At 44.4% G+C, this 24,056-nt stretch overlaps 1 protein-coding gene across 15 annotated transcripts in view; it reads right to left on the reverse strand.

Annotated features, from left to right (window-relative positions):
- Nucleotides 1-24,056, reverse strand: part of ASPSCR1 (ASPSCR1 tether for SLC2A4, UBX domain containing) — an 87,170-nt gene that overhangs the window by 61,174 nt on the left and 1,940 nt on the right. For 5 of the 15 annotated variants that reach the window (XR_012154791.1, XM_073310669.1, XM_073310671.1 and 2 more), the window contains exons 3-5: nucleotides 22,495-22,609; nucleotides 8,519-8,930; nucleotides 5,542-5,642 (exon numbers count right to left, since the gene is read on the reverse strand). Coding sequence is in view for 14 of the 15 variants with exons in the window: in XM_073310669.1 (XP_073166770.1) it covers nucleotides 5,542-5,642; nucleotides 8,519-8,930; nucleotides 22,495-22,609 (628 nt within the window). In the remaining variant the exon portion in view is untranslated. Of the gene's footprint in view, nucleotides 1-5,541; nucleotides 5,643-8,518; nucleotides 8,931-21,913; nucleotides 22,074-22,394; nucleotides 22,445-22,494; nucleotides 22,610-22,815; nucleotides 22,950-22,969; nucleotides 23,043-24,056 lie in introns of those variants that run through there. The other 10 variants (XM_073310677.1, XM_073310682.1, XM_073310681.1 and 7 more) reach the window with 8 other exon arrangements.

Consider the following 24,056-nt stretch of genomic DNA (forward strand, 5'->3'; position numbering starts at 1 on the left):
TGTTGTGCCACCTCTGGAAGGGACCATCTAACATCCCTGCTGTAAGGGAAAAGATCACCGACCCAAGAGAGGCTAGGGAAAGGACCATCCAGTCCCTAGGAAGCAAGCTGTGGACAACCTGCAGCAAGGGCCAAAGGACTACCAAGACCAGGGAGGATAGCAGTGTACAATTTGTGTTTTGAAATTTGTTTTGTTAACCCCCCAAAAGGGCATACTAAAATGGAGAACTGGCCAGAGGCCTAATCATTCAAACTCCAAATTCCTTAACTACCAGGAGAGATGGCAGACTACCAGCTGGAAGAGGAGGAAACTGAGGCAAGGTGGCACCCTATCAAAAAGACCTACTTTATAGTGAACAAGTTGGACTTGTATACATTATCTATTGTTATTTCCCTTCCCCTGACCTCTGTCTACATGTTTGTTCTTAGATTGTGAGCTCCTTGGATCAAAGCACATTCTTTTTATAGTGGGTACTACCGCAAATAAACAACAGCACAGGGTCAGAGTGACAGAATGTTCTTCACAAACACCAGGGCAAACAAACACTGTTTAAGTGAAAGAATTTACAGAAACAGAGGAAGCTGCCAGATGGGCAGGAGTGGGAGAGAGAAAAGGGACAGCATCCCCTAATCCTGCTGCCAGAGGTGGGGTGTGCAGGACCACGTGCCTCAATCCAGTCTCTGTAGGGCAGACACAAATCAAAGATCCAAGAGATTTGTTTTTGTGTAACTGCTGGAAGCCAGCAGGCTCCTCCTCCAACGGCTGCTAATCCATTACGTGCATTCACTGAGGCAAGCAGACACATCAAACACACTGCTATTTCTTTGATGTGCTGTTCTTCAGAAGGGGAAAGCAGGCAGATTAGATTCTCTCATGTAGTAATCTGACAGGACCTGTAAACATCTTGTGCAAGGAGTGCAGCACATTGAGAGGAGGAGCAGCCTGCAATAGCTTCCAGACTTTCTTCAGACTCAATTAGCAGAGATGGACACTGGAGACCCGAGGGAAATTCCAGTGGGTTTAGAAGACTTCCCTTTATGCATTTCAGGCGGCAGAGCTCTCCAGGAAAACATCTCCAAAGGGAAAGCCCAAGGAAGGATGCAGCAAAAGCCAACAAACGGAGAATTAACTTATGCTAGCAGGACCCACGCAGAAGTAACCATAAGTCAGTGACTTCAGCCAAGAGACCATCAGTCCAAATGTTACATGACCAAGTCACAAATGGCATCTTTACTGCTTCCTGCATTTAATGAAAAGTCCATCCAAACTGCTGATCTCACCTCCCAGAGGGCAGGAAATCCCACCTGTGTCTGATGGGGTGAAGTTAATAATTCTTAACACTTCTGTAGCACTTTACATCTTCAAAGAGCTGTATGTACATTAACTATTAAGTTGGCATTACAATAACCCACAGCAAATGAGACCACTCCATGAAACCAAATCACACAAGAAAGAGCTCACATTTTTAACTGAGGAAAAACTAGTTGACGTGTGAGCGAGCTGTAGAGAGGTTATTTATCACTCACTGCACATAGATGGCTTCCCCACTAGACAGCAGGTATTTCCACCGTTAAGAGGGGGCCTTCCTTATAACATTACTGACACCCCTGGGTCTTAGCTCCTTAACACAAGATTGAAATGCCCTCGGCTCTATCGGGGGTGGGGTATTTAAACCCTTGAGGGCAGTGGCAGTGAGACAGGACATGTGTATGTGTCCGGCCCCTTCCTGTCTCATATTCCACCCCCTCCAATCATTCTAGTCAGTTCTGACTGACAGCATTGAGGTAGAGCTCTCAAAGGCCGAGGCAGATCCAAATATGATCAACATGTGATCAAAAGAAATATTCCTTAAAAAAACAGAACTAAGAAAAACATCTCAAAGAGATAATCCTCCAGACTTTTGAAAGGAGGTGAGTGGAGCAGTAAGAGCCCTCCAAGAGCATAATCTCAGAGACAAACAGTTTTCTCTTCTCTAATGACATCACAGGAGCACAATCAGTACTCTTGAAAAGGAAGAAGCATGAGGGACATCCAAAAAGACAAGTGAGTAAAGCTGTAACAAGTGACATTGCTAAGGACAATACCAACAGTGTGAACAGAGAGGGTTTAGGGAGCTGACTGTTTTAGAGAAGAGGACTACAAATACCTCATGATAATCAGGCTCAGCATTCAAGCCTGAAGACGAAACAACAATTAAAGAAAATATTTAAGATGTGACCAACTGAAAATGAGATATCCCAAAAGAAAAACTTGTGTTTGGGGTTAAGAGAGTTCAGCCTCCGCCTACCCTGGAGCTACTACAAAACAGGAGTCCCTTCCTGCATCCCAATCCAAGCAATGCTGCTTTGGTAAATGTGTAGAGAGGAGACCATATCGCAGCATTGCATATGTACAGGATGAAAACACATCTGAGGCAGGCAGTGGTGGCCACCTCACCTCAAACTGAGTGAGCCTTGCCATGACTATTTCTTGACACGACCATGTAGACACAGTCTTCTTACTGACAACACTGCCCAGTGAACTGATGTCAGAAAACAAGAACTTGGTTTGTCCTTTTATTTGACCCAAGTAGAACCCAAGTATTTTTTGACACAAAGCATGCGGGGAAGTGGATAGGAAGAGATTGCTGTCCATCACTGGAAGAAGAGCCTCTTCTTGATCCAGAAATCATTCATGAGGAGCTAACATGGATCAGCTGCAGTGCACCTACAGTCTTATTCACTTCCCTGCCAGGTACACTACTATAAAGAATCTTTTGTGGGATGCAGGAGGTTTACATATCCATATAGGTTCCAGTGCCTCTTTGCTTGTTTATGTAAGATAAGAAGACCTAATTATCTGTTTGAACCAGGATCACATTTATTAGGTCTCCAAAGGTCCTTAATGCAGACAGGACCATCCTTGTCTCCAGAACATTTTTGTGCTACTGCCGTTCCTGGAGGGACTAAATTCCCATGGTGAGAAGTCCACATCCATGGATTCTTCTGTTACATACATCTGTGGTCACACTATGAACAGGTGGTGTTTGGAAGTCTGTTTCTAATTACGGATAGTCCCTAGACTGGGACAAGGGCAGAAAGTCCTGGGGGGAGGGGGAGGGGGGGTGTCACCCATTACCAGGATGATGCAAAAGTCTCTGTGATACTAGAACGTACAGAGGGGAAAATTTAAACTCAGGAAGGCTTGGTGTGTGACTACTGGAAGGGAATCTGGCTCACGCTTTACCCAGGTACCTGCCCTTACAATTTAAAAACAAAAACCTAAGTGCTACAGGAGTTCTCCCAGTCTCACATGAAGGAGCTAAGACCCAAAAGTGAGAATCCTACACGTATGTTATCTTTAGAATGGATGTTTTGGGTTACGAGAGCCATTCAATTTACTGTAGTTTAGTTTAATCTTAACAATAATGCCTCCCCAGTCACCAGCATATCAGCTTTCTTGTCCTTCTGAGACGGGTACTCAGGCAGCTGTTTTAGTATCAAACATCTTTGTTTTCTTTTGTCCTTAGTTTGAATTGCCTTAAAGGACCTGTTTTTGGATTGTGCATTCAGCCAACCCAAACAACTTTCTTCCCATGTATCAAACACGGGAGAGACCTAAAAAGCAACGATTACTTCCCCTCAGAACCTGTGCCAAAGGGAAGCTCTTCAGGACTAGTGTGTACTATGCAGTTTCTTGGGCCCTAGCAAAGACAGCGTATTCCAATGATAGAGGAGCAATCAGCAAGCTTCAGGTTTTCAGTAGCCCCCAGCCACCGGCTGGCAAAGGATTGATGCTGCCCTCTAACACTCCCAGAAATGATGCAAAGTTCTGCTCTGAAAAATTACATTGAGGACTGTCTCCACAGCCCAAGGCCAGCCTGCCTGAGCCACAGCATGTACCGCTCTCAGTTCATAACCACATCCGCTCATAGGGGACACTTTATCCTCCATTTGCAGCTTTAGTAAATATACTAATTCAGTAATTCAGTCTATGCCAGGAATTGCCTGAATTTCCACATATTTTAACTCCTCAATTGGTCCCACTATCAAAGGGACTTTAAAAGCAATGACAGGTTTCAGAGTAGCAGCCGTGTTAGTCTGTATTCGCAAAAAGAAATTTGTTAGTCTCCAAGGCGCCACAAGTACTCCTTTACTTTTTAGAAGCAATGAGACCAAAAGTATTTGGAAAACCTGCATACGAGCTCCTCCAGCACCCAGCTCTGAGGAATGGGGGGAAGGAGAGGAGTTTCCTTCCCACCTGGCCCCCAACTCCTTAGATCACATTCCTGTAGAGATCTTATGCATCAATTATCACATGAAATTAAAAATGTTAATCATACACGGTTGACATGGACTAAGACATTCATCTGCATGCTGTTACTCATCAGATTATTCCAAATGACCTTTTATTTCCTAGAAGTCCTAGTGTCAGAGCTCTGGGAGCCTTTGGAGGGTTTGGCATGATACTGAATCACTTACTTTTTTTAGATGGATATTTGAATGGTTTCAGTAGTCAAACCAGCTTCCAGTTACACAACATTGCAGCATAGCATTTGCACCATGGTGCAAGAGCTTCAAATGCAACAGAAACTCTCCCATCAAGTTAGAAAAAGCCCAGAGCACCAGCCAGAAAGTGGGAACTGAGCAAATGAAAGAATAAAATAAGCAGACAAGGCCAGAAGAGACAGCACATTAGCAAAAGGTAAATCCTGCTAAAAAAACGGGAAGCTGAAATCCTCCATACTACTCCTGGCAGAATTGACAGAATTTGCCTCAGCTTCAAGAGGCTCAGCCTTCCAAAGCCACAAACAAAAATGAAATCAAAGAGCAGAACTGTCTTTGGAGTAGAGTTTATTAGTTTGACATTTTAAAAAAATGCTGCTATTGTTCTTGAGTCAACTAAAGACGGAAGGAGCCGCGGAATGCAGACTGCAGCAAAGCCGAGGCAAACTACAGAAACTTCTTAACCCTTAGAAATATGTATGACGTTCTTTCTAGCTAGAGCAAGACAGCAGGAGCAGGCATGAAACCCTGCTCTTTAAACAAGACCTAGTCAATGGTTTGAAAATGCCACTTTAGCCTGTACTCTAGGCTTCCCCAAAGCGTTCAGAGGAAACCAGCCGTTTGTTCAAGAAAGAACTCCACTTGTCCGAACACATGGAACTGCCAGAGCAGACACACCAGTGGTACATCTAGTCCAGCCCCCACCTCTGGCAGTAGCAAATACTTCAATGTAAGTCCCCATAATGGACACATACAGTAACAGGTCCACAGGGAAGTTTATTCCCAGCCTCAGGGAGTTAGTGGTTGCTTTATATTCTGAAGCAAGAAGTTACATTCTCTCTTTTATCCTGGTCTAACTATGAATCAATGTAATTTAATAAGACATGTGAAGAATGTAAGAGAGTGGAGAGCACAATAAAAATACATATAATTTCTAGAAATCTCCAAGCGTCTTTTGACAATGTCTAAAAGTGGTAGCTATCCATCCTTCTTCAGCTGACTGTTGGAAGTGTCCCTGGAAACAAGCCCTTTCCCTTCTACATGCCTCATTGCTCACCTGGTTTGTGTAAAATGGCTGAGAATTTCCCACAGTGTCTTGCCAGAGTGAAAGGTGTCCTGTAACCGGGAACCACTGTTCAACTGCAATGCAATCTGAACCTAAAGGGGAAAATCCACTGTTAAGGACAGGGAGGAAATTCAATTTCTTCACAATTTTTTTTTAAGGTACTTCATCTCTAGGACCTCCTATCCAAGGCTGAATCAAGCATCTTACAAACATTAAGGAATTACTTCACAAGCCCCAGGAGCTATATGTCAATATCATTTCCAATTTACAGTTAGTGAGAAAAAAGGATAGGCAAGATAACTTGCCCAAAATCATATAGAGAGAGACAATGGCAGAGCTGTGAATAGAACTTTAGAGTCCTGACTTCCAGTCCTGTGTTTTTATTTATGTTCCTGACTGGCAGCCATCAGGGTCATTCTGAACTTCAAAACATTAATTCCAAAGACGTGACTTGAGAATACAGTGATACCATCTCAGAGACTGTTCTTGGTTCCAGATTTTCTCCCGAAATATAAGGCAGTAATGTACAGTTTGTAACTCCCACCCCAAATGTAATACTGGGGGAGGGTTGGGGGGATGCCTAAAACAGCTATCCCTATGAGCAGAAATGAGTTATGAATGATACTGTGATTCTGTGAAGGGGTGGCCACAGTATGGAATTCTCGATGTTTGCAACGCTCCCACAAGACCAGCAGAAAGCACTCTGAAGATGCATGGAGGCTGGGGCACACCTAAGGGTTGCTTTAAAAGCAAATTTTTAGAAACCGTAGTGTGAATAGAAATATTTAACTTTTTTTAAATGCCATGTAAACTTCTTTTATTGGGGATTGTTGGGCTTTAAACCTTCCCCTGCATTGCTGGAAACCTAATACAACCATATTTTAGTTAATATCCACAGAGTGAAACTAACCACTCCGCTTTCAGTCCCCCAGCCAAGAGAGCACAGCTAGTTTTGATTCTTTCCATTTGAATAGTCTCAGATGGGTCGATTCTTTTAATGTGACACTGACATGGCCTGCACAGATACAGTGCATGGTGCTGTCAGATTTTTATTCAGGGGCACACAAGCTAAATTTCCTCACACTCATGCATGGGCAAACACAATAAAACTTGACTGACCATCGTGGTCTAAATCCTCCTCTCCTATAGTGAAAGCCTTAAGAGGAGATCACTTGCAAAGGAACTCCACTAGAAAATCCTTGAGAAGAATTCACCACATCTTCCCATTGAGGAGCACGGTTTGCTTCCTGGAAAAACTGCCCCAAAACCTGGCTGATTCTAGAGCCATTCATGCAAAGGCTCTGTTCCCCTGCAGCAATGGTGGCCCCCAGCAGTCCCCTTAGTTCCTGCGAGTATAGTTCTAGTGGAGCCATGCTGGAAGCAATTCCTTCTAGCCATAGCTTCCCCTAGGTCCCTTGGGCTGCATTAAATCTTATGATTTTTGTTAACTTCTGAAGTCCCTCCTGCCCCCTTAGCCCTTCACTGCGCCGACAATGGACTGCACAGGATCCAGGGAGAAGATAGTACCACAGAGGCACCCAAACCCCAATCACAGAGGGCTGAGATCTATCTCTGGAGGACCCTCAACCGGCAGATTTCAGCGGGACGATTTGGGTAATGACTGAGCCAGGCCACAGAAAAGCTGCAGTGGGGGAGATTTAGGTTGGAGATTAGGAAAACCTTTTTCACTAGGAGGGTGGTGAAGCACAGGAATGGGTTACCCAGGGAGGTGGTGGAATCTCCTTCCTTAGAGGTTTTTAAGGTCCGGCTTGACAAAGCCCTGGCTGGGATGATTTAGTTGGGGATCGGTTCTGCTATGAGCAGGGGGTTGGACTAGATGACCTCCTGAGGTCTCTTCCAACCCTGATATTCTATGCCAAGAGGAAAGATTTCCATCGCCAAAAATAGCGTTCCTATAGTTTGCTTTATGGGAAGACAATTTCTAAGCATAAATCTGGAACGATAATTATTTATAATAAACAATACTTTGTCTCTAGTGCCTCTTCTCTGAGGTTAGAATCATAGAATATCAGGGTTGGAAGGGACCTCAGGAGGCCATCTAGTCCAACCCCTGCTCAAAGCAGAACCATTCTTCTCTTCTGTAGACTAAACATCCCCAGTTCCCTCAGCCTCTCCTCATAAGTCATGTGTTCCAGTCCCCTAATAATTTTTGTTGCCCTCCGCTGGACTCTCTCCAATTTTTCCACATCCTTGTAGTGTCGGGCCCAAAACTGGACACAGTACTCCAGATGAGGCCTCACCAATGTCAAATAGCGAGGAATGATCACGTCCCTCGATCTGCTAGCAATGCCCCTACATATACATCCCAAAATGCCATTGGCCTTCTTGGCAACAACGGCACACTGTTGACTCATATCCAGTTTCTCGTCCACTGTAACCTCTAGGTCCTTTTCTGCCGAACTGCTGCCGAGACATTCGGTCCCTAGTCTGTAGCAGTGCATTGGATTCTTCCGTCCTAAGTGCAGGACTCTGCACTTGTCCTTATTGAACCTCGTCAGATTTCTTTTGGCCCAATCCTCTAATTTGTCTAGGGCCCTCTGTATCCTATCCCTCCCCTCCAGCGTATCTACCTCTCTTCCTAGTTTAGTGTCATCTGCAAACTTGCTGAGGGTGGAATCTACACCATCCTCCAGATCATTAATGAAGATACTGAACAAAACTGGCCCGAGGACTGACCCCTGGGCCACTCCACTTGATACCGGCTGCCAACTAGACATGGAGCCATTGACCACTACCCATTCAGCCCGACAATCTAGCCAACTTTCTATCCACCTTATAGTCCATTCATCCAGCCCATACTTCTTTAACTTGCTGGCAAGAATACCGTAGGAGACCGTGTCAAAAGCTTTGCTAAAGTCAAGGAACAACACGTCCACTGCTTCCCCCTCATCCACAGAGCCAGTTATCTCATCATAGAAGGCAATTAGATTAGTCAGGCATGACTTGCCCTTGATGAATCCATGCTGACTGTTCCTGATCACTTTCCTCTCCTCTAAGTGCTTCAGAATTGATTCCTTGAGGACCTCCTCCATGATTTTTCCAGGGACTGAGGTGAGGCTGACTGGCCTGTAGTTCCCAGGATCCTCCTCCTTCCCTTTTTTAAAGATGGGCACTACATTAGCCTTTTTCCAGTCGTCCGGGACTTCCCCCGATCGCCATGAGTTTTCGAAGATAATGGCCAATGGCTCTACAATCACATCCGCCAACTCCTTTAGCGCTCTCGGATGCCACACATCCAGCACCATGGACTTGTGCTTGTCCAGCTTTTCTACATAGTCCCGAACCACTTCTTTGTCCACAGAGGGCTGGTCACCTCCTCCCCATGCTGTGCTGCCCAGTGCAGTAGTCTGGGAGCTGACCTTGTTCGTGAAGACAGAGGCAAAATAAGCATTGAGTACATTAGCTTTATCCACATCCCCTGTCACTAGGTTGCCTCCCTCATTCAGTAAGGGGCCCACGCTTTCCTTGACTTTCTTCTTGTTGCTAACATACCTGAAGAAACCCTTCTTGTTACTCTTAACATCTCTTGCTAGCTGCAACTCCAGGTGTGAGCTGGCCTTCCTGATTTCATTCCTGCATGCCCGAGCAATATTTTTATACTCTTCCCTGGTCATTTGTCCAGTCTTCCACTTCTTGTAAACTTCTTTTGTGTGTTTAAGATCAGCAAGGATTTCACTGTTAAGCCAAGCTGGTCGCCTGCCATATTTACTATTCTTTCTACACATCAGGATGGTTTGTCCCTGTAACCTCAATAAGGATTCTTTAAGGTTCTCAAAGTGCTTTATAAAGGAGAGGTCAATATCATCATCCTCATTTTACAGATAGACAAACTCAGGCCCAGAGATGTTAAGTGATTTGCCCAAAGCCTCACAGTGAGTAGGTAGCAGAATGAGAATTAGAACCCAAATCTCCAGACTCCCAGTTCTCTGCACTATACCTGCATCAAAGTACAACATGCAGATTAACTCAGAAGAAACACTACCGCGTTCACAGATCTCTCTTCGATTCATGGCTAAACAAACAAACTGCATTTTCAAACCGTTCTGGAAATCAAGAGCCTTCTTTACAGGCAGCAAATGGGCTCAAAATACTGAATACATTCCAATGATCTGTTAATTTGAATTCTACGTAATAGCACACATTTAGGGCATGAATTCCATAGTTTAAGATTATCTCTTGTGAATGTTCTGTCTCCTGCACTCACATGTCTCTCCATATCTGTCAATGGTTTTACCGTTCTTATAGAATGCATCTGTGAAAGGAAGTCACAGGTGCTGAAAACCTCAATCTCTCAGGTAACCAGGGCCAATCCCATAGAGGGCTTTGAGTATCAGGACAAAAGACCTTGAACTGGACTCACAGAAGACAGTGTAGAGTTCCGGGTGACCTGTTTTAGTAAGCAGACGAACTACTGTGTTTAACTAGTTGAAGCTTTTACAGAGCATGGGGCTTCATTGCTAAATAAAATGAGTTGCAATAACCCAGACTGGTAATCACGAACTCCAGGGTCAGGTCTGTGGCGAGAATGAAGCTGCTCCTCTTCTCCCAGGATTTTTCTTTCCCCTGCGCTTGATGGCAGCCAAGCACAGCACCAAAGGAGGAGATGGACCTTGGACTATTGGTTGATCACAGGAGGACTATGAGCCGCCAATGTGATATGGCCGTGAAAAAGCTAATGCGGTGCATTAGGATCGGGATGCATCAGGCGAGGTATTTCCAGTAGAGATAAGGAGGTTTTAGTACTGTTATACAAGGCACTGGTGAGACCTCATTTGGAATACTGCGTGCAGTTATGGTCTCCCATGTTTAAGAAGGATGAATTCAAACTGGAACAGGTACAGAGAAGGACTACTAGGATGATCCGAGGAATGGAAAACCTGTCTTATGAAAGGAGACTCAAGGAGCTTGGCTTGTTTAGCCTAACCAAAAGAAGGTTGAGGGGAGATAAGACTGCTCTCTATAAATATATCAGAGAGATAAATACCGGAGAGGGAGAGGAATTATTTAAGCTCAATACCAGTGTGGACACAAGAACAAATGGATATAAACTGGTCATCGGGAAGTTTAGACTTGAAATTAGACGAAGGTTTCTAACCATCAGAGGGGTGAATTTTTGGAATAGCCTTCCAAGGGAAGCAGTGGGGGCAAAAGACCTATCTGGCTTCAAGATTAAACTCAATAAGTTTATGGAGGAGATGGTATGATGGGATAACATGATTTTGGCAATTAACTGATCTTTAAATATTCATGGTAAATAGGCCCAATGGCTTGTGATGGGATGTTAAATGGGATGGGATCTGAGTTACTACAGAGAATTCATAAATATCTTCATAAATGATCTGGAGGATGGTGTGGATTGCACTCTCAGCAAATTTGCGGATGATACTAAACTGGGAGGAGTGGTAGATACGCTGGAGGGGAGGGATAGGATACAGAAGGACCTAGACCAATTGGAAGATTGGGCCAAAAGGAATCTGATGAGGTTCAATAAGGATAAGTGCAGGGTCCTGCACTTAGGACGGAAGAACCCAATGCACAGCTACAGACTAGGGACCGAATGGCTAGGCAGCAGTTCTGCAGAAAAGGACCTAGGGGTGACAGTGGACGAGAAGCTGGATATGAGTCAACAGTGTGCCCTTGTTGCCAAGAAGGCCAATGGCATTTTGGGATGTATAAGTAGGGGCATACCGAGCAGATCGAGGGACGTGATCGTTCCCCTCTATTCGACATTATGTCCAGTTTTGGGCCTCACACTACAAGAAGGATGTGGATAAATTGGAGAGAGTCCAGCGAAGGGCAACAAAAATGATTAGGGGACTGGAACACATGACTTATGAGGAAAGGCTGAGGGAGCTGGGATTGTTTAGCCTGCAGAAGAGAAGAATGAGGGGGGATTTGATAGCTGCTTTCAACTACCTGAAAGGGGGTTCCAAAGAGGATGGCTCTAGACTGTTCTCAATGGTAGCAGATGACAGAACGAGGAGTAATGGTCTCAAGTTGCAGTGGGGGAGGTTTAGATTGGATATTAGGAAAAACTTTTTCACTAAGAGGGTGGTGAAACACTGGAATGCGTTACCTAGGGAGGTGGTAGAATCTCCTTCCTTAGAGGTTTTTAAGGTCAGGCTTGACAAAGCCTTGGCTGGGATGATTTAACTGGGAATTGGTCCTGCTTTGAGCAGGGGGTTGGACTAGATGACCTTCTGGGGTCCCTTCCAACCCTGATATTCTATGATTCTATGAATTCGTTCCTGGGTATCTGGCTGGTGAATCTTGCCGGTGAATCTTGCCCATATACTCAGGGTTCAGCTGATTGCCATATTTGGGGTCGGGAAGGAACTTTCCTCCAGGGCAGACTGGAAGAGGCCCTAGAGGTTCTTCACCTTCCTCTGTAGCATGGGGCACGGGTCACTTACTAGAGGATTTCCTGCTCCTTGAAGTCTTTAAACCATGATTTGAGGACTTCAATAGCTCAGACATAGGTGAGAGGTTTATCACAGGAGTGGGTCGGCGCCTGTGTTGTGCAGGAGGTCAGACTAGATGATCATAAGGGTTCCTTCTGACCTTAATATCTATGAATCTATGAATCAAAGCCTCTGCAAAACTAAAGGCAGATCTATCAGGGATTGATTTATTGCGTCTCGTCTAGACACGATAAATCAATCCCCAAACGCGCTCCCCATCAACTCCAGAACACCAGCTTGTGAGAGGTGGAAGCAGAGTTGACGGGGGAGTGGCAGCAGTCGACTCGCTGCCGTCCTCATGGCCAGGTAAGTCGACCTAAGATACGCCGTAGCTGAAGTTGCGTATCTTAGGTTGACCCTGCCCCCACAGTGTAGACCAGGGCTAAGATCCACTTGAGGCTGAAGAAAAGGTGCTGAGAGGCCCTACACAGATTTCCTCAGTACCAGGGAAGCTGCTGGAACCAGAGTGTCCCAAGAGAATGAAGCCCTTTCGTGCCAAGGGAGTGTCTCGGCACCCTCATGAAGTGCCTACCTACTTAATACCAGGTTTCTTAGACACCCAAGTTCCTGGCACCAATAAAGGACCCGCACTAATATGGTCCTTAGGCCAATTCAGATTTCTAAGTGCTCATTTCTCAAGGCCAGTTAGGCCTTGATACCAGAAGATTTACCCTGTACAGTCATCAGCCCCAGACCAATCTGGCACAGTCTTCTTTGGCACCAGGGACACTGAAGTCAAAGGCAGCCACCTCTGTCCATTCACAGGAACAGAAGACTGATCCAGTATCAGAATGAATAACTGGTCTCATAAGACCTCCTCAGTAAGGATGACCTAGACCCTCCATGACCTTCTGGTGCGGGCACAGACTGAGCATCAGTTTGAGGAATGGGCTTCCCTCAGGCACAACAAACAGCAATTGAGCACATCCACATGTGGGACCATGGAGGTACAACACACATCACTTCAATCCACTCTTATTCACAAAAAGAAAAGGAGGACTTGCGGCACCTTAGAGACTAACAAATTTATTTGAGCATAAGCTTTCGTGAGCTACAGCTCACTTCATCGGATGCATTTAGTGGAAAATACAGTGGGGAGATTTATATACATAGAGAACATGAAACAATGGGTGTTACCATACACACTGTAACGAGGGTGATCACTTAAGGTGAGCTATTACCAGCAGGAGATCGGGGGGCGGGGAAACCTTTTGAAGTGATAATCAAGGTGGACCATTTCCAGCAGTTGACAAGAACGTCTGAGGAACAGTGGGGGGAAGGGCAGGAATAAACATGGGGAAATAGTTTTACTTTGTGTAATGACCCATCCACTCCCAGTCTCTATTCAAGCCTAAGTTAATTGTATCCAGTTTGCAAATTAATTCCAATTCAGCAGTCTCTCGTTGGAGTCTGTTTTTGAAGTTTTTTTTGTTGAAGAATTGCAACTTTTAGGTCCGTAATCGAGTGTCCACACAAGAGATCCACTTCCCAGACACTACAGAGCTAATAAGCGATGGTCACATAAACACCACCCTATACCGGAAACCTACTGACCGCTATTTCTACCTACATGCGTCCAGCTTTCATCCAGACCACACCACACGATCCATTGTCTACAGCCAAGCTCTACGATACAACCGCATTTGCTCCAACCCCTCAGACAGAGACAAACACCTATAGGATCTCTATCAAGCGTTCTTACAACTACAATACCCACCTGTGGAAGTGAAGAAACAGATTGATAGAGCCAGAAGAGTACCCAGAAGTCACCTACTACAGGACAGGCCCAACAAAGAAAATAACAGAACGCCACTAGTCATCACCTTCAGCCCCCACTAAAACTTCTCCAACGCATCATCAAGGATCTACAACCTATCCTGAAGGATGACCCATCACTCTCACAGATCTTGGGAGACAGGCCAGTCCTTGCTTACAGACAGCCCCCCAACCTGAAGCAAATACTCACCAGCAACCACATACCACACAACTGAACCACTAACCCAGGAACTTATCCTTGCAAGAAAGCCCGTTGCCAACTGTGGCCACATATCTATTCAGGGGACACCATCAGAGGGCCTAATCACATCAGCCACACTATCAGAGGCTCATTCACCTGCACATCTACCAATGTGATATATGCCATCATGTGCCAGCAGTGCCCCTCTGCCATGTACATTGGTCAAACTGGACAGTCTCTACGTAAAAGAATAAATGGACACCAATCAGATGTCAAGAATTATAACATTGAAAAGCCAGTTGGAGAACACTTTAATCTCTCTGGTCACTCGATTAGAGACCTAAAAGTTGCAATTCTTCAACAAAAAAAATTCAAAAACAGACTCCAACGAGAGACTGCTGAATTGGAATTAATTTGCAAACTGGATACAATTAACTTAGGCTTGAATAGAGACAGAGTGGATGAGTCATTACACAAAGTAAAACTATTTCCCCATGTTTATCCCCCCCCACTGTTCCTCAGACATTCTTGTCAACTGCTGGAAATCGCCCACCTTGATTATCACTACACTGACACCATCAGAGGGCCTAATCACATCAGCCACACTATCACAGGCTCATTCACCTGCACATCTACCAATGTGATATATGCCATCATGTGCCAGCAATGCCCCTCTGCCATGTACAGCTCACGAAAGCTTATGCTCAAATAAATTTGTTAGTCTCTAAGGTGCCACAAGTACTCCTTTTCTTTTTGCGAATACAGACTAACATGGCTGAAACTCTGAATACTCTGACACCTGTCAGTATTCAAGATGTGGGAGTACCATGGATTTATATAAGCGCAATAAGATATTCTCCATCTTATTCTCTATCCCTTTTTTAAGGATTCCTAAAATCCCGTTTGCTTTTTTGACTTCCGCTGCACACTCCATGGACATCTTCAGAGAACTATCCACGATGACTCCAAGATCTTTCTCCTGACTAGTTGTAGCTAAATTAGCCCCCATCATATTGTCTGTATAGTTGGGGTTATTTTTTCCAACGTGCATTACTTTACATTTATCCACATTAAATTTCATTTGCCATTTTGTTGCCTAATCACTTAGTTTTGTGAGATCTTTTTGAATTTCTTCACAGTCTGCTTTGGTCTTAACTATCTTGAGCAGTTTAATATCTGCTGCAAACTTTGCCACCTAACTGTTTACCCCTTTCTCCAGATCATTTATGAATAAGATTGGTCCTAGGACTGACCCTTGGGGAACACCTCTAGTTACCCCTCTCCATTCTGAAAATTTACCATTTATTCCTACCCTTTGTTCCCTGTCTTTTACTAGTTCTCAATCCATGGAAGGATCTTCCCTTATCCCATGGCAACTTAAGTAGCTTATGATCACTGGTTCAAAGCTTCCCTTTTGTTCTCAATCAGTTCCTCCACATCAGTAAGTAGCAGACTGAGACAGGAGGCGGCGTTGGTTGCCTCTAGTTGTAAACTCCACTTTTTGGGTGGCAAGTGAACTTCTAACATAGGTAGCTTGTTGATGATGCACCTATTTGGCTGCACTGTTACCGAGAATCCCCCATAGGGCAGTATCCCATGATTTCTAGCGAACCATGGTTTTCACCAGCCCCATAAAACCAAAATTACCCAAGGAATCAGAGAATGTGAACAACCTCAAAAGGTCACGCGCACAGAACATCAACAAATGCTTTCTTCCTATATATCTAGGTTTTTATACAAACCTTCCACCACAGTGCCTGAGCAGCTTGAGGGAAACAGAGACAAGAGAGTCAAGCCAAATATCTTAGCATATTTTCCTTTTCAAAGGAGGGTTAAAAAAAGGAGACAATCTACAACAAATTCCTTTGTGGCATGTGTTTGCTATCTACCTCAGGTCCTGCTCTTGTAATACTGCTAAGAGACAGGAACCTTCCTGCACAGAAGAAACAGTGAGCATTATCAGCCACTACATGGTAGCTAAGTAGTTTCATCCCATCACTAACACAGTCTCCTATTTTCTTCTTTGCCAGAGACCAGCTTTAGATTATCCTCAGCTACAGATGTGTGCTGACAGCTGACATCACCATGCTACAAGAATCCTGCCCAGAAATTCAAACTGGCAATTACATCAGTTTTTGGGCAACAGTTCAAAGCCAAAAATGTCACGAAAGTCATAGTCAGTCAATTAAAAACTCTTTTCAAAAATCCCAGGCTGCATATAAAATACTACAGAGAATGGTGCCAAATAGTTGCTAAGTTTACAAATGTGCATAAAAGATGGCTGGCTGTATCTCTAGGTTAGTTCTTTGTAATAGTGCCTTCCTTCCCCATCCACACCACATAGGAATCTGGTGGGCACTGCTCTGCAGATATGTTCTAGAGGGGTCAAGGATCCTTACAAACAAATGCTGATGATAAATCCCAGACCAATTACCATTCTACTTCCCAGACATCCAATTTGTTGAACAAATCAGTGATTTATCAAATCCAGGATCCAGTCTCTAGAATTGACTACCCCAGTGCCAAATGTGTCAGGGGAAACCACATCTCCTCACGTTCACAAACCTCCACATCGGCCCAAGCTACCATACCATGGGGAACACAAAGTGAGAATTCATCCCCAAGCCTGTGGAAATCAGCCCACACCATTAAGCATAAGGTTGGATTGCCTCCATTTCAGCACATAATTACTAATGTCAATTCTGCTCATGAAATTATCCAGAGATTTGAAAACCCAAGTGCCATCGCACCGCGCCTGGGGGAGGTCGCCGTGAACTGAGCCATCCCCGGTACTGACAGCCAGTTGCGACCTGACGTGGTAGTCACCGACGAGGCCCAGAAAAAGATCATCCTCGTCGACATCACGGTCTCCTTCGAGAACAGGACCCTGGCCTTCCGCGAAGCCCGAGCTCGTAAGCTGGAAAAATATGCCCCCCTGACTGACACCCTGAGAGCGAAGGGCTACAAGGTGCACATGGATGCCCTGATCGTCAAAGCCCTGGGCGCTTGGGACCCCTGCAACAAGCATGTGCTGTGGACCTGTGGGATCGGTCAACGCTACGCACGGCTCATGCAGCGCCTCATGGTCTCGGACACCATCCGATGGTCCAGGGACATCTATATCAAACACATCACCGGCCACCGACAGTACCAGGAGGTGTGAACCGGTACGACATCCTACATCAACTATGGGAAAGGACTGAGAGACTTTTTCCATTGGACCATATGAACTGGAACCATAAACTCACTGAACATTAAATCCCATCAAATGAGGGTAGATCCTGGGGCCGGTTTTGTTCAATATCTTCATTAATGATCTGGAGGATGGTGTGGATTGCACACTCAGCAAGATGACACTAAACTGGGAGGAGTGGTAGATATGCTGGAGGGTAGGGATAGGATACAGAGGGACCTAGACAAATTAGAGGATTGGGCCAAAAGAAATCTGACGAGGTTCAACAACGACAAGTGCAGAGTCCTGCACTTAGGACGGAGGAATCCAATGCACCGCTACAGACTAGGGACCGAATGGCTAGGCAGCAGTTCTGCAGAGAAGGACCTAGGGGTGACAGTGGATGAGAAGCTGGATATGAGTCAACAGTGCGCCCTTGTTGCCAAGAAGGACAATGGCATTTTGGGGTGTATAAGTAGGGGCATTGCCAGCAGATCAAGGGACGTGATCGTTCCCCTCTATTCAACACTGGTGAGGCCTCATCTGGAGTACTGTATCCAGTTTTGGGCCCCACACTACAAGAAGGATGTGGAGAAATTGGAGGGAGTTCAGTGAAGGGCAACAAAAATGATTAGGGGTCTGGAACACATGACTTATGAGGAGAGGCTAAGGGAACTGGGATTGTTTAGTCTACGGAAGAGAAGAACAAGGGGGACCTGATAGCTGCTTTTAACTACCTGAAAGGTAGATCCAAAGAGGATGGATCTAGACTATTCTAGATCAAGATCTATTCTAGGACAAGGAGTAATGGTCTCAAGTTGCAGTGGGGGAGATTTAGGTTGGATATTAGGAAAAACTTTTTCACTAGGAGGCTGGAATGCGTTACCTAGGGAGGTGCTGGAATCCCCTTCCTTAGGGGTTTTTAAGGTCAGGCTTGACAACGTCCTGGCTGAGATGATTTAGTTGGGGATTGGTCCTGCTCTGAGCAGGGGGTTGGACTAGATGACCTCCAGAGGTCCCTTCCAACTCTGATATTCTATGAGATCCATCCTAATCATCGTATCCACTCATTATACTCCACACCTGAACATAGCTTTTATATGGACAACATACCCCCATATCTCAATGTCTGTACTTTGACCCGTTTAACTTTTACCCCCAATCGGGGAGATTGCAGATTATGTATTCCTTACGCCACCCGTTCCTAATCCGAATTTCACACCCCTTGATAATCTGTACCTTATTCCCTGATAACCAGAAACTTCTATGCTTAAACTCTGTACCGTTTTCTTTTTACTTCAACATTATCTTAATAAAATTATTAAATCTGACACTGGCAGGGAGTTCTTTTGGCCAACTATGTATTGTACAATGTATTTTCTTATACTGGCTTTATACCATTAAATTCCATACCTTGTTGTTCTTGCATTATGGGATGGGAACTCTGTTTACATTCCACCCTTCAAGATCTTAAAAGCAAGAGTCTTTGGAATAGTAACTGTGCTTTTTTTAATTACTTCTCTGTACAATGCCCGGCCCCAAAAAGGCCTGATCCCTCTAGACCGTACTGTAATATAAATAAATATCTTAAATCTCTTGTAGCTCAGCGTTTCTCAAACTGAGGTCCACGGTCCCCAAGGGTACTCCAGGGGATCCACGGGCCCCACTGATCAACTCCTCCTCCTCCCACTATTTCCTGGAGGTTACTGAAGCCAAACTAGAAGATTTTAGATCCTAAAAGTGCAGCAGCACAGTGGGGTTAAGGCAGGTTCCCTGCTTGCCCTGGCTCCACGCTGCTCCCAGAAGTGGCCGGCACATCCCTGCGACCCCTGGAGGGGCGGGGACAAGTGGGTCTCTGCGAGCTACCCCCACCCCGAGCACCAACTCTGCAGCTCCTTTGGCCGGGAACTGCGACCAATGGGAGCTGTGGGGGCAGTACCTGCAGGCAGGGGCAGCACAGGGAGACCACCTAGGAGACACTGCCAGGGAGATGTGCCGGTCACTTTCAGGAGCCACCCGAAGTAAACACCACCCAGCCGGAGCTTTCTTCTTCCACAAAGTGAAAAGTAAAGTCACTGAAGCAATGCATAAAATGGGAGGTTGGGGGGGGGGGTCATGCAGAGGACAAGTGTGGATACATGATAACATCCCCAAGTCCAACACAGCCTGCTAGAGCAAAGGCTCACAAACTTTTTCACAATATGGACCACAACTCTATACAGACAGGTTTCAGAGTAGGAGCCGTGTTAGTCTGTATTCGCAAAAAGAAAAGGAGCACTTGTGGCACCTTGGAGACTAAAATTTATTTGAGCATAAGCTTTCATCGGATGAAGTGAGCTGTAGCTCACAAAAGCTTATGCTCAAATAAATTTGTTAGTCTCTAAGGTGCCACAATTACTCCTTGTCTATACAGACAATAGCTCATGGATATCTGCCTTTATGTATGAATCATATAACATTACTGGAACTTCAGCAAATGCCTATGAAGAAATATAACATTAGGGATAGTAGTCTTCCATCACAATTTAGCAGATGAAAATAAAAAGAAACCAGCATCATGTGTTCTGTCACAAAGTTTGAGAACCTCTGTTAGACAAAATATCCATAGGGATCACAGTGACAGACAATTTAATATTTGCAGACTCCATTTCAGCAAGATCACACAGTATCCATTTCTAATAATAAAATACAGGGTAATTTTTTTTTAATTTATTTAATACTATTTTTTCTTAATTTACTGCAAATAAGCATTTAGCTGCTACAGCAATAAATACTTTACAAATCTGTAATACAAACATCATAAGGAGAATAAAAGTGGCCAAGGGAGTTATTCCAGCATTTTATAAAATTAGGGCTGTCAATTAATCGCAGTTAACTCAAGCAATTAACTCAAAAAAATTAACAGTGATTAAAAAAATCACAATTAATCGCAGTTTTAATCACACTGTTAAATACCAATTGAAATTTATTAGTTTGTATATTTTTCTACATTTTCAAATATATTGATTTCTATTTCAACACAGAATACGAAGTGTATAGGGCTCACATTATATATTATAAATATTTGCACTGTAAAAATAAAAATAGTATTTTTCAATTCACTTAATACAAGTACTGTAGTGCAATCTCTATCATGAAAGTTGAACTTACAAATGTAGAATTATGAACACACAAAAAACTGCATTCAAAAATAAAAGAATGTCAAACTTTAGAGCCTACAAGTCCACGCAGTCCTACTTCTCGTTCAGCCAATCGCTCAGACAAACAAGTTTGTTTACATGTGCGGGAGATAATGCTGCCCACTTCTTGTTTACAATGTCACCTGAAAGTGAGAACATGCGTTTGCATGGCACTGTTTTAGCTGGTGTTGCAAGATATTTACGCGCCAGACGTGCTAATGAGTCATATATCCCTTCATGCTTCAACCACCATTCCAGAGGACATGCATTCATGCTGATGATGGGTTCTGCTCAATAACCATCCAAAGCAGTGCAGACCAACGCATGTTCATTTTCATCATCTGAGTCAGATACCACCAGCAGAAGGTTGATTTTCTTTTTTGGTGGTTTGGGTTCTGTAGTTTCTGCATCGGAGTTTCTCTCTTTTAAGACTTCTGAAAGCATGCTTCACGCCTCACCCCAATAGATTTTGGAAGACACTTCAGATATTTAAACCTTGGATCGAGTGCTATAGCAATCTTTAGAATCTCACATTAATACCTTCTTTGCATTTTGTCAAACCTGCAGTGAAAGTGTTCTTAAATCAAACAACATGGTGGGTCATCATCCAAGACTGCTATAACATGAAATATACGGCAGAATGTAGGTAAAATACAGAGCAGGAGACATACAATTCTCCCCCAAGGAGTTCAGTCACAAATTTAATTAACATATTGTTTTTTTTAAACGAGCGTCATCATCACTATGGAAGCATGTCCTCTGGCACGGTGGCCAAAGCATGAAGTGGCATATGAATGTTTAGCATATCTGGCACATAAATATCTTGCAACGCCAGCTACAAAATTGCCACGCGAATGCATGTTCTCACTTTCGGATGACATTGTAAACAAGAAGCGGGCAGCACTGTCTCCTGCACATGTAAACAAACTTGTTGTATAAGCAACTGACTGAACAAGAAGTAGGACTGAGTGGACTTATAGACTCTAAAGTTTGACATTTATTTTTAAAAAATAAATATAGAGTGAGCACTGTACACTGTATTGTGCTGAAAGTGAAATCAATGTATTTTAAAAAGTGGAAAACATCCAAAAATATTTAAGTATTCTATTACTGTTTAACAGCACAATTAATTTTTATAATTGTAAGATTAATCGTGATTAATTTTCGTAATCATTTGACAGCCCTACAATATATAAATGGGCTATCTGACCCACTGCTGAACACAGCCACCTTTGAGATAAAACTTGGAAGTTGTCTGAGTGCACAGTAAAACAACAGTAAAAAAAACACAGAATAAGAAGTGAAAAAGAATCCTGTAAGAATTTGAGATTGCAGGTGGAATTTAGGGTTGCAGAATATAATTCCTGAAACAAAAATTAGGTCAGGAAAATGGCCTCAATTTCTGGACAAAATGATGTGGAATCTTTAATGACTACAGATGATCAGGACCTTAGTTTTATATCTCACCTAAAAAAATTTCCCCCTCCAATAGCATGTCCTAGCATAAGGCTGGGACACTGATTTAACACTGATTGTAAATGGGGAGTGTCAACTACTGAATCACCAACACTACCTTCTGCGGCACCTGAGCATTCTTTGGGTGGTTTCCAATCCAAGTACTGGCCAAGGCTGACCATCCTCATTCGTTGTATGTAGTGTTGTTGTACCTGTGTTGGTCCCAGGATATTAGAGACACAAAGTGGGTGAAGTAATATCTTTTATGGGACCAAATTCTGTTGGTGAGAGAGACAAGCTTTTGAGCTTACACAGGGCAATGGGGTTCAAAAAAGAACTAGATAAATTCATGGAGGATATGTCCATGAATGAACATTAGCTAGGATGGGCAGGGATGCAAAACCATGCTCAGAAGTGTCCCTAGCCTCAGTTTGCCAGGAGCTGGGAATGGGCGACAGGGGATGGATCACTTGATTATCTGTTCTATTCATTCCCTTTGAAGCACCTGGCACTGGCCACTGTCAGAAGACAGGATACTGGGCTGGATGAACCTTTGGCCTGACCCAGTATGACCGTTCGTATGTTCAATAAAATATTACCTCACTCTTCTGGTCTCTCATTCTTATTTGATCCGACAAGATCAAACCCAGTATGGCTGCAAACTAAATAAACTTAGTTCATGTTGTGAAATTGACATACTCTGTTTTCAGTTCCCGCTCTGTTACGAGTGATTGGCACCACCTCCAGCTTGGCATTGTTGGGCAATTTGGCAAATCTCCACTGCAGAGAAAGATCTAGCACAGACCTCTGAAATCTGCAAAAGAAACAAGCCCAAGAAGGAGATCAGGTAAAACCACATACTTCCCCTCAGATCATTACAGAGATTTCTAGCAATACACTGCCTGAAGCAGGAAAAAAACTCTGCACTTCTCCATAGATTGATGAAGCGTCATGGGTTGGAGTCTATGGTGCAAAGCTGTAATTTTAGTAAGCAAACCCACAAAAAATAATTCATCATACTGAAAATGTGCAGATTGGTGGTGGAGGTCATAGACTTTGCAAGGACTCACGGTTCTCATCTCTTCTCCCAAGACTATAAGGAAGAGGTAGAATACAAGTGAACAGGCTAGGCAACACATGGGGTAGAAAGTAATAGGAATGGTGGAATTGTCACCTTTATGGAGATCTGGAGGTGGAGGCCTGGTTCAGAATACAGTAACTCCTCACTTAACGTTGTAGTTATGTTCCTGAAAAATGTGACTAAGTGAAACAATGTTAAGCAAATCCAATTTCCCCATAAGAATGAATGTAAATGGGGGGGTTAGGTTCCAGGGAAATTTTTTTTTTGCCATACAGTACATTACTATAGTTGGGAGGTGCCCCTGCCTTACCCCACACAGGCACAGCCCACTGGCACTGGAGACAATGAGGCAGCCAAGGAGGCTGAAGGTGCTGTAGGCTAGGAGAAGCAAGTTGCGCAGCAGCTTCCCCTACTCTGCAAGCACCAGGGGCGGGGGGCCTCAACCATCGGCCCGCCCACTCCACCCCTTCCCCCAAGCCCCTACCCTTAACCCACCTTTTCTTCCCCCGCTCCTCCCCCTTTACTCCACTTGCAGTGTCCTCGCTCCTCCCCCTTCCCTCCCCTGCCTCATGCCCGCGGCAATCAGCTGGCTTGCAGTGTTCAGGAGGCAGGAGCAAGGACACAGCACACAGGCTCCCCCTCCCTCCCCTACCTCCTGAACACCGCAAGCCAGCTGAATGCCCCGGGCAGGAGGCAGAAAAGGGAAGGGGGAGACACGCCTCGTCCTCGCTCCTCCCCCCTCCCTCCTGACCACGGCAAGAACAGAATATAAGAATGGCCATACTGGGTCAGACCAAAGGTCCATCCAGCCCAGTATCCTGTCTCCCGACAGTGGCCAATGCCAGGTGCCCCAAAGGGAGTGAACCTAACAGGTAATGATCTAGTGATCTCTCTCCTGCCATCCATCTCCACCCTCTGACAAACAGAGGCTAGGGACACAACGCCTTACCCATCCTGGCTAATAGCCATTAATGGACTTAACCTTCATGAATGTATCCAGTTCTCTTTTAAACCCTGTTATAATCCTAGCCTTCACAACCTCCTCAGGCAAGGAGTTCCACATGTTGACTGTGCGCTGAGTGAAGAACTTACTTTTATTTGTTTTAAACCTGTTGCCAGTTAATTTCATTTGGTGGCCCCTAGTTCTTATATTATGAGAACAATAACTTTTTCTTATTCA

The sequence above is a fragment of the Lepidochelys kempii genome, chromosome 14 (genome assembly GCF_965140265.1).
Source record: "Lepidochelys kempii isolate rLepKem1 chromosome 14, rLepKem1.hap2, whole genome shotgun sequence".
NCBI lineage: Eukaryota > Metazoa > Chordata > Testudines > Cheloniidae > Lepidochelys > Lepidochelys kempii.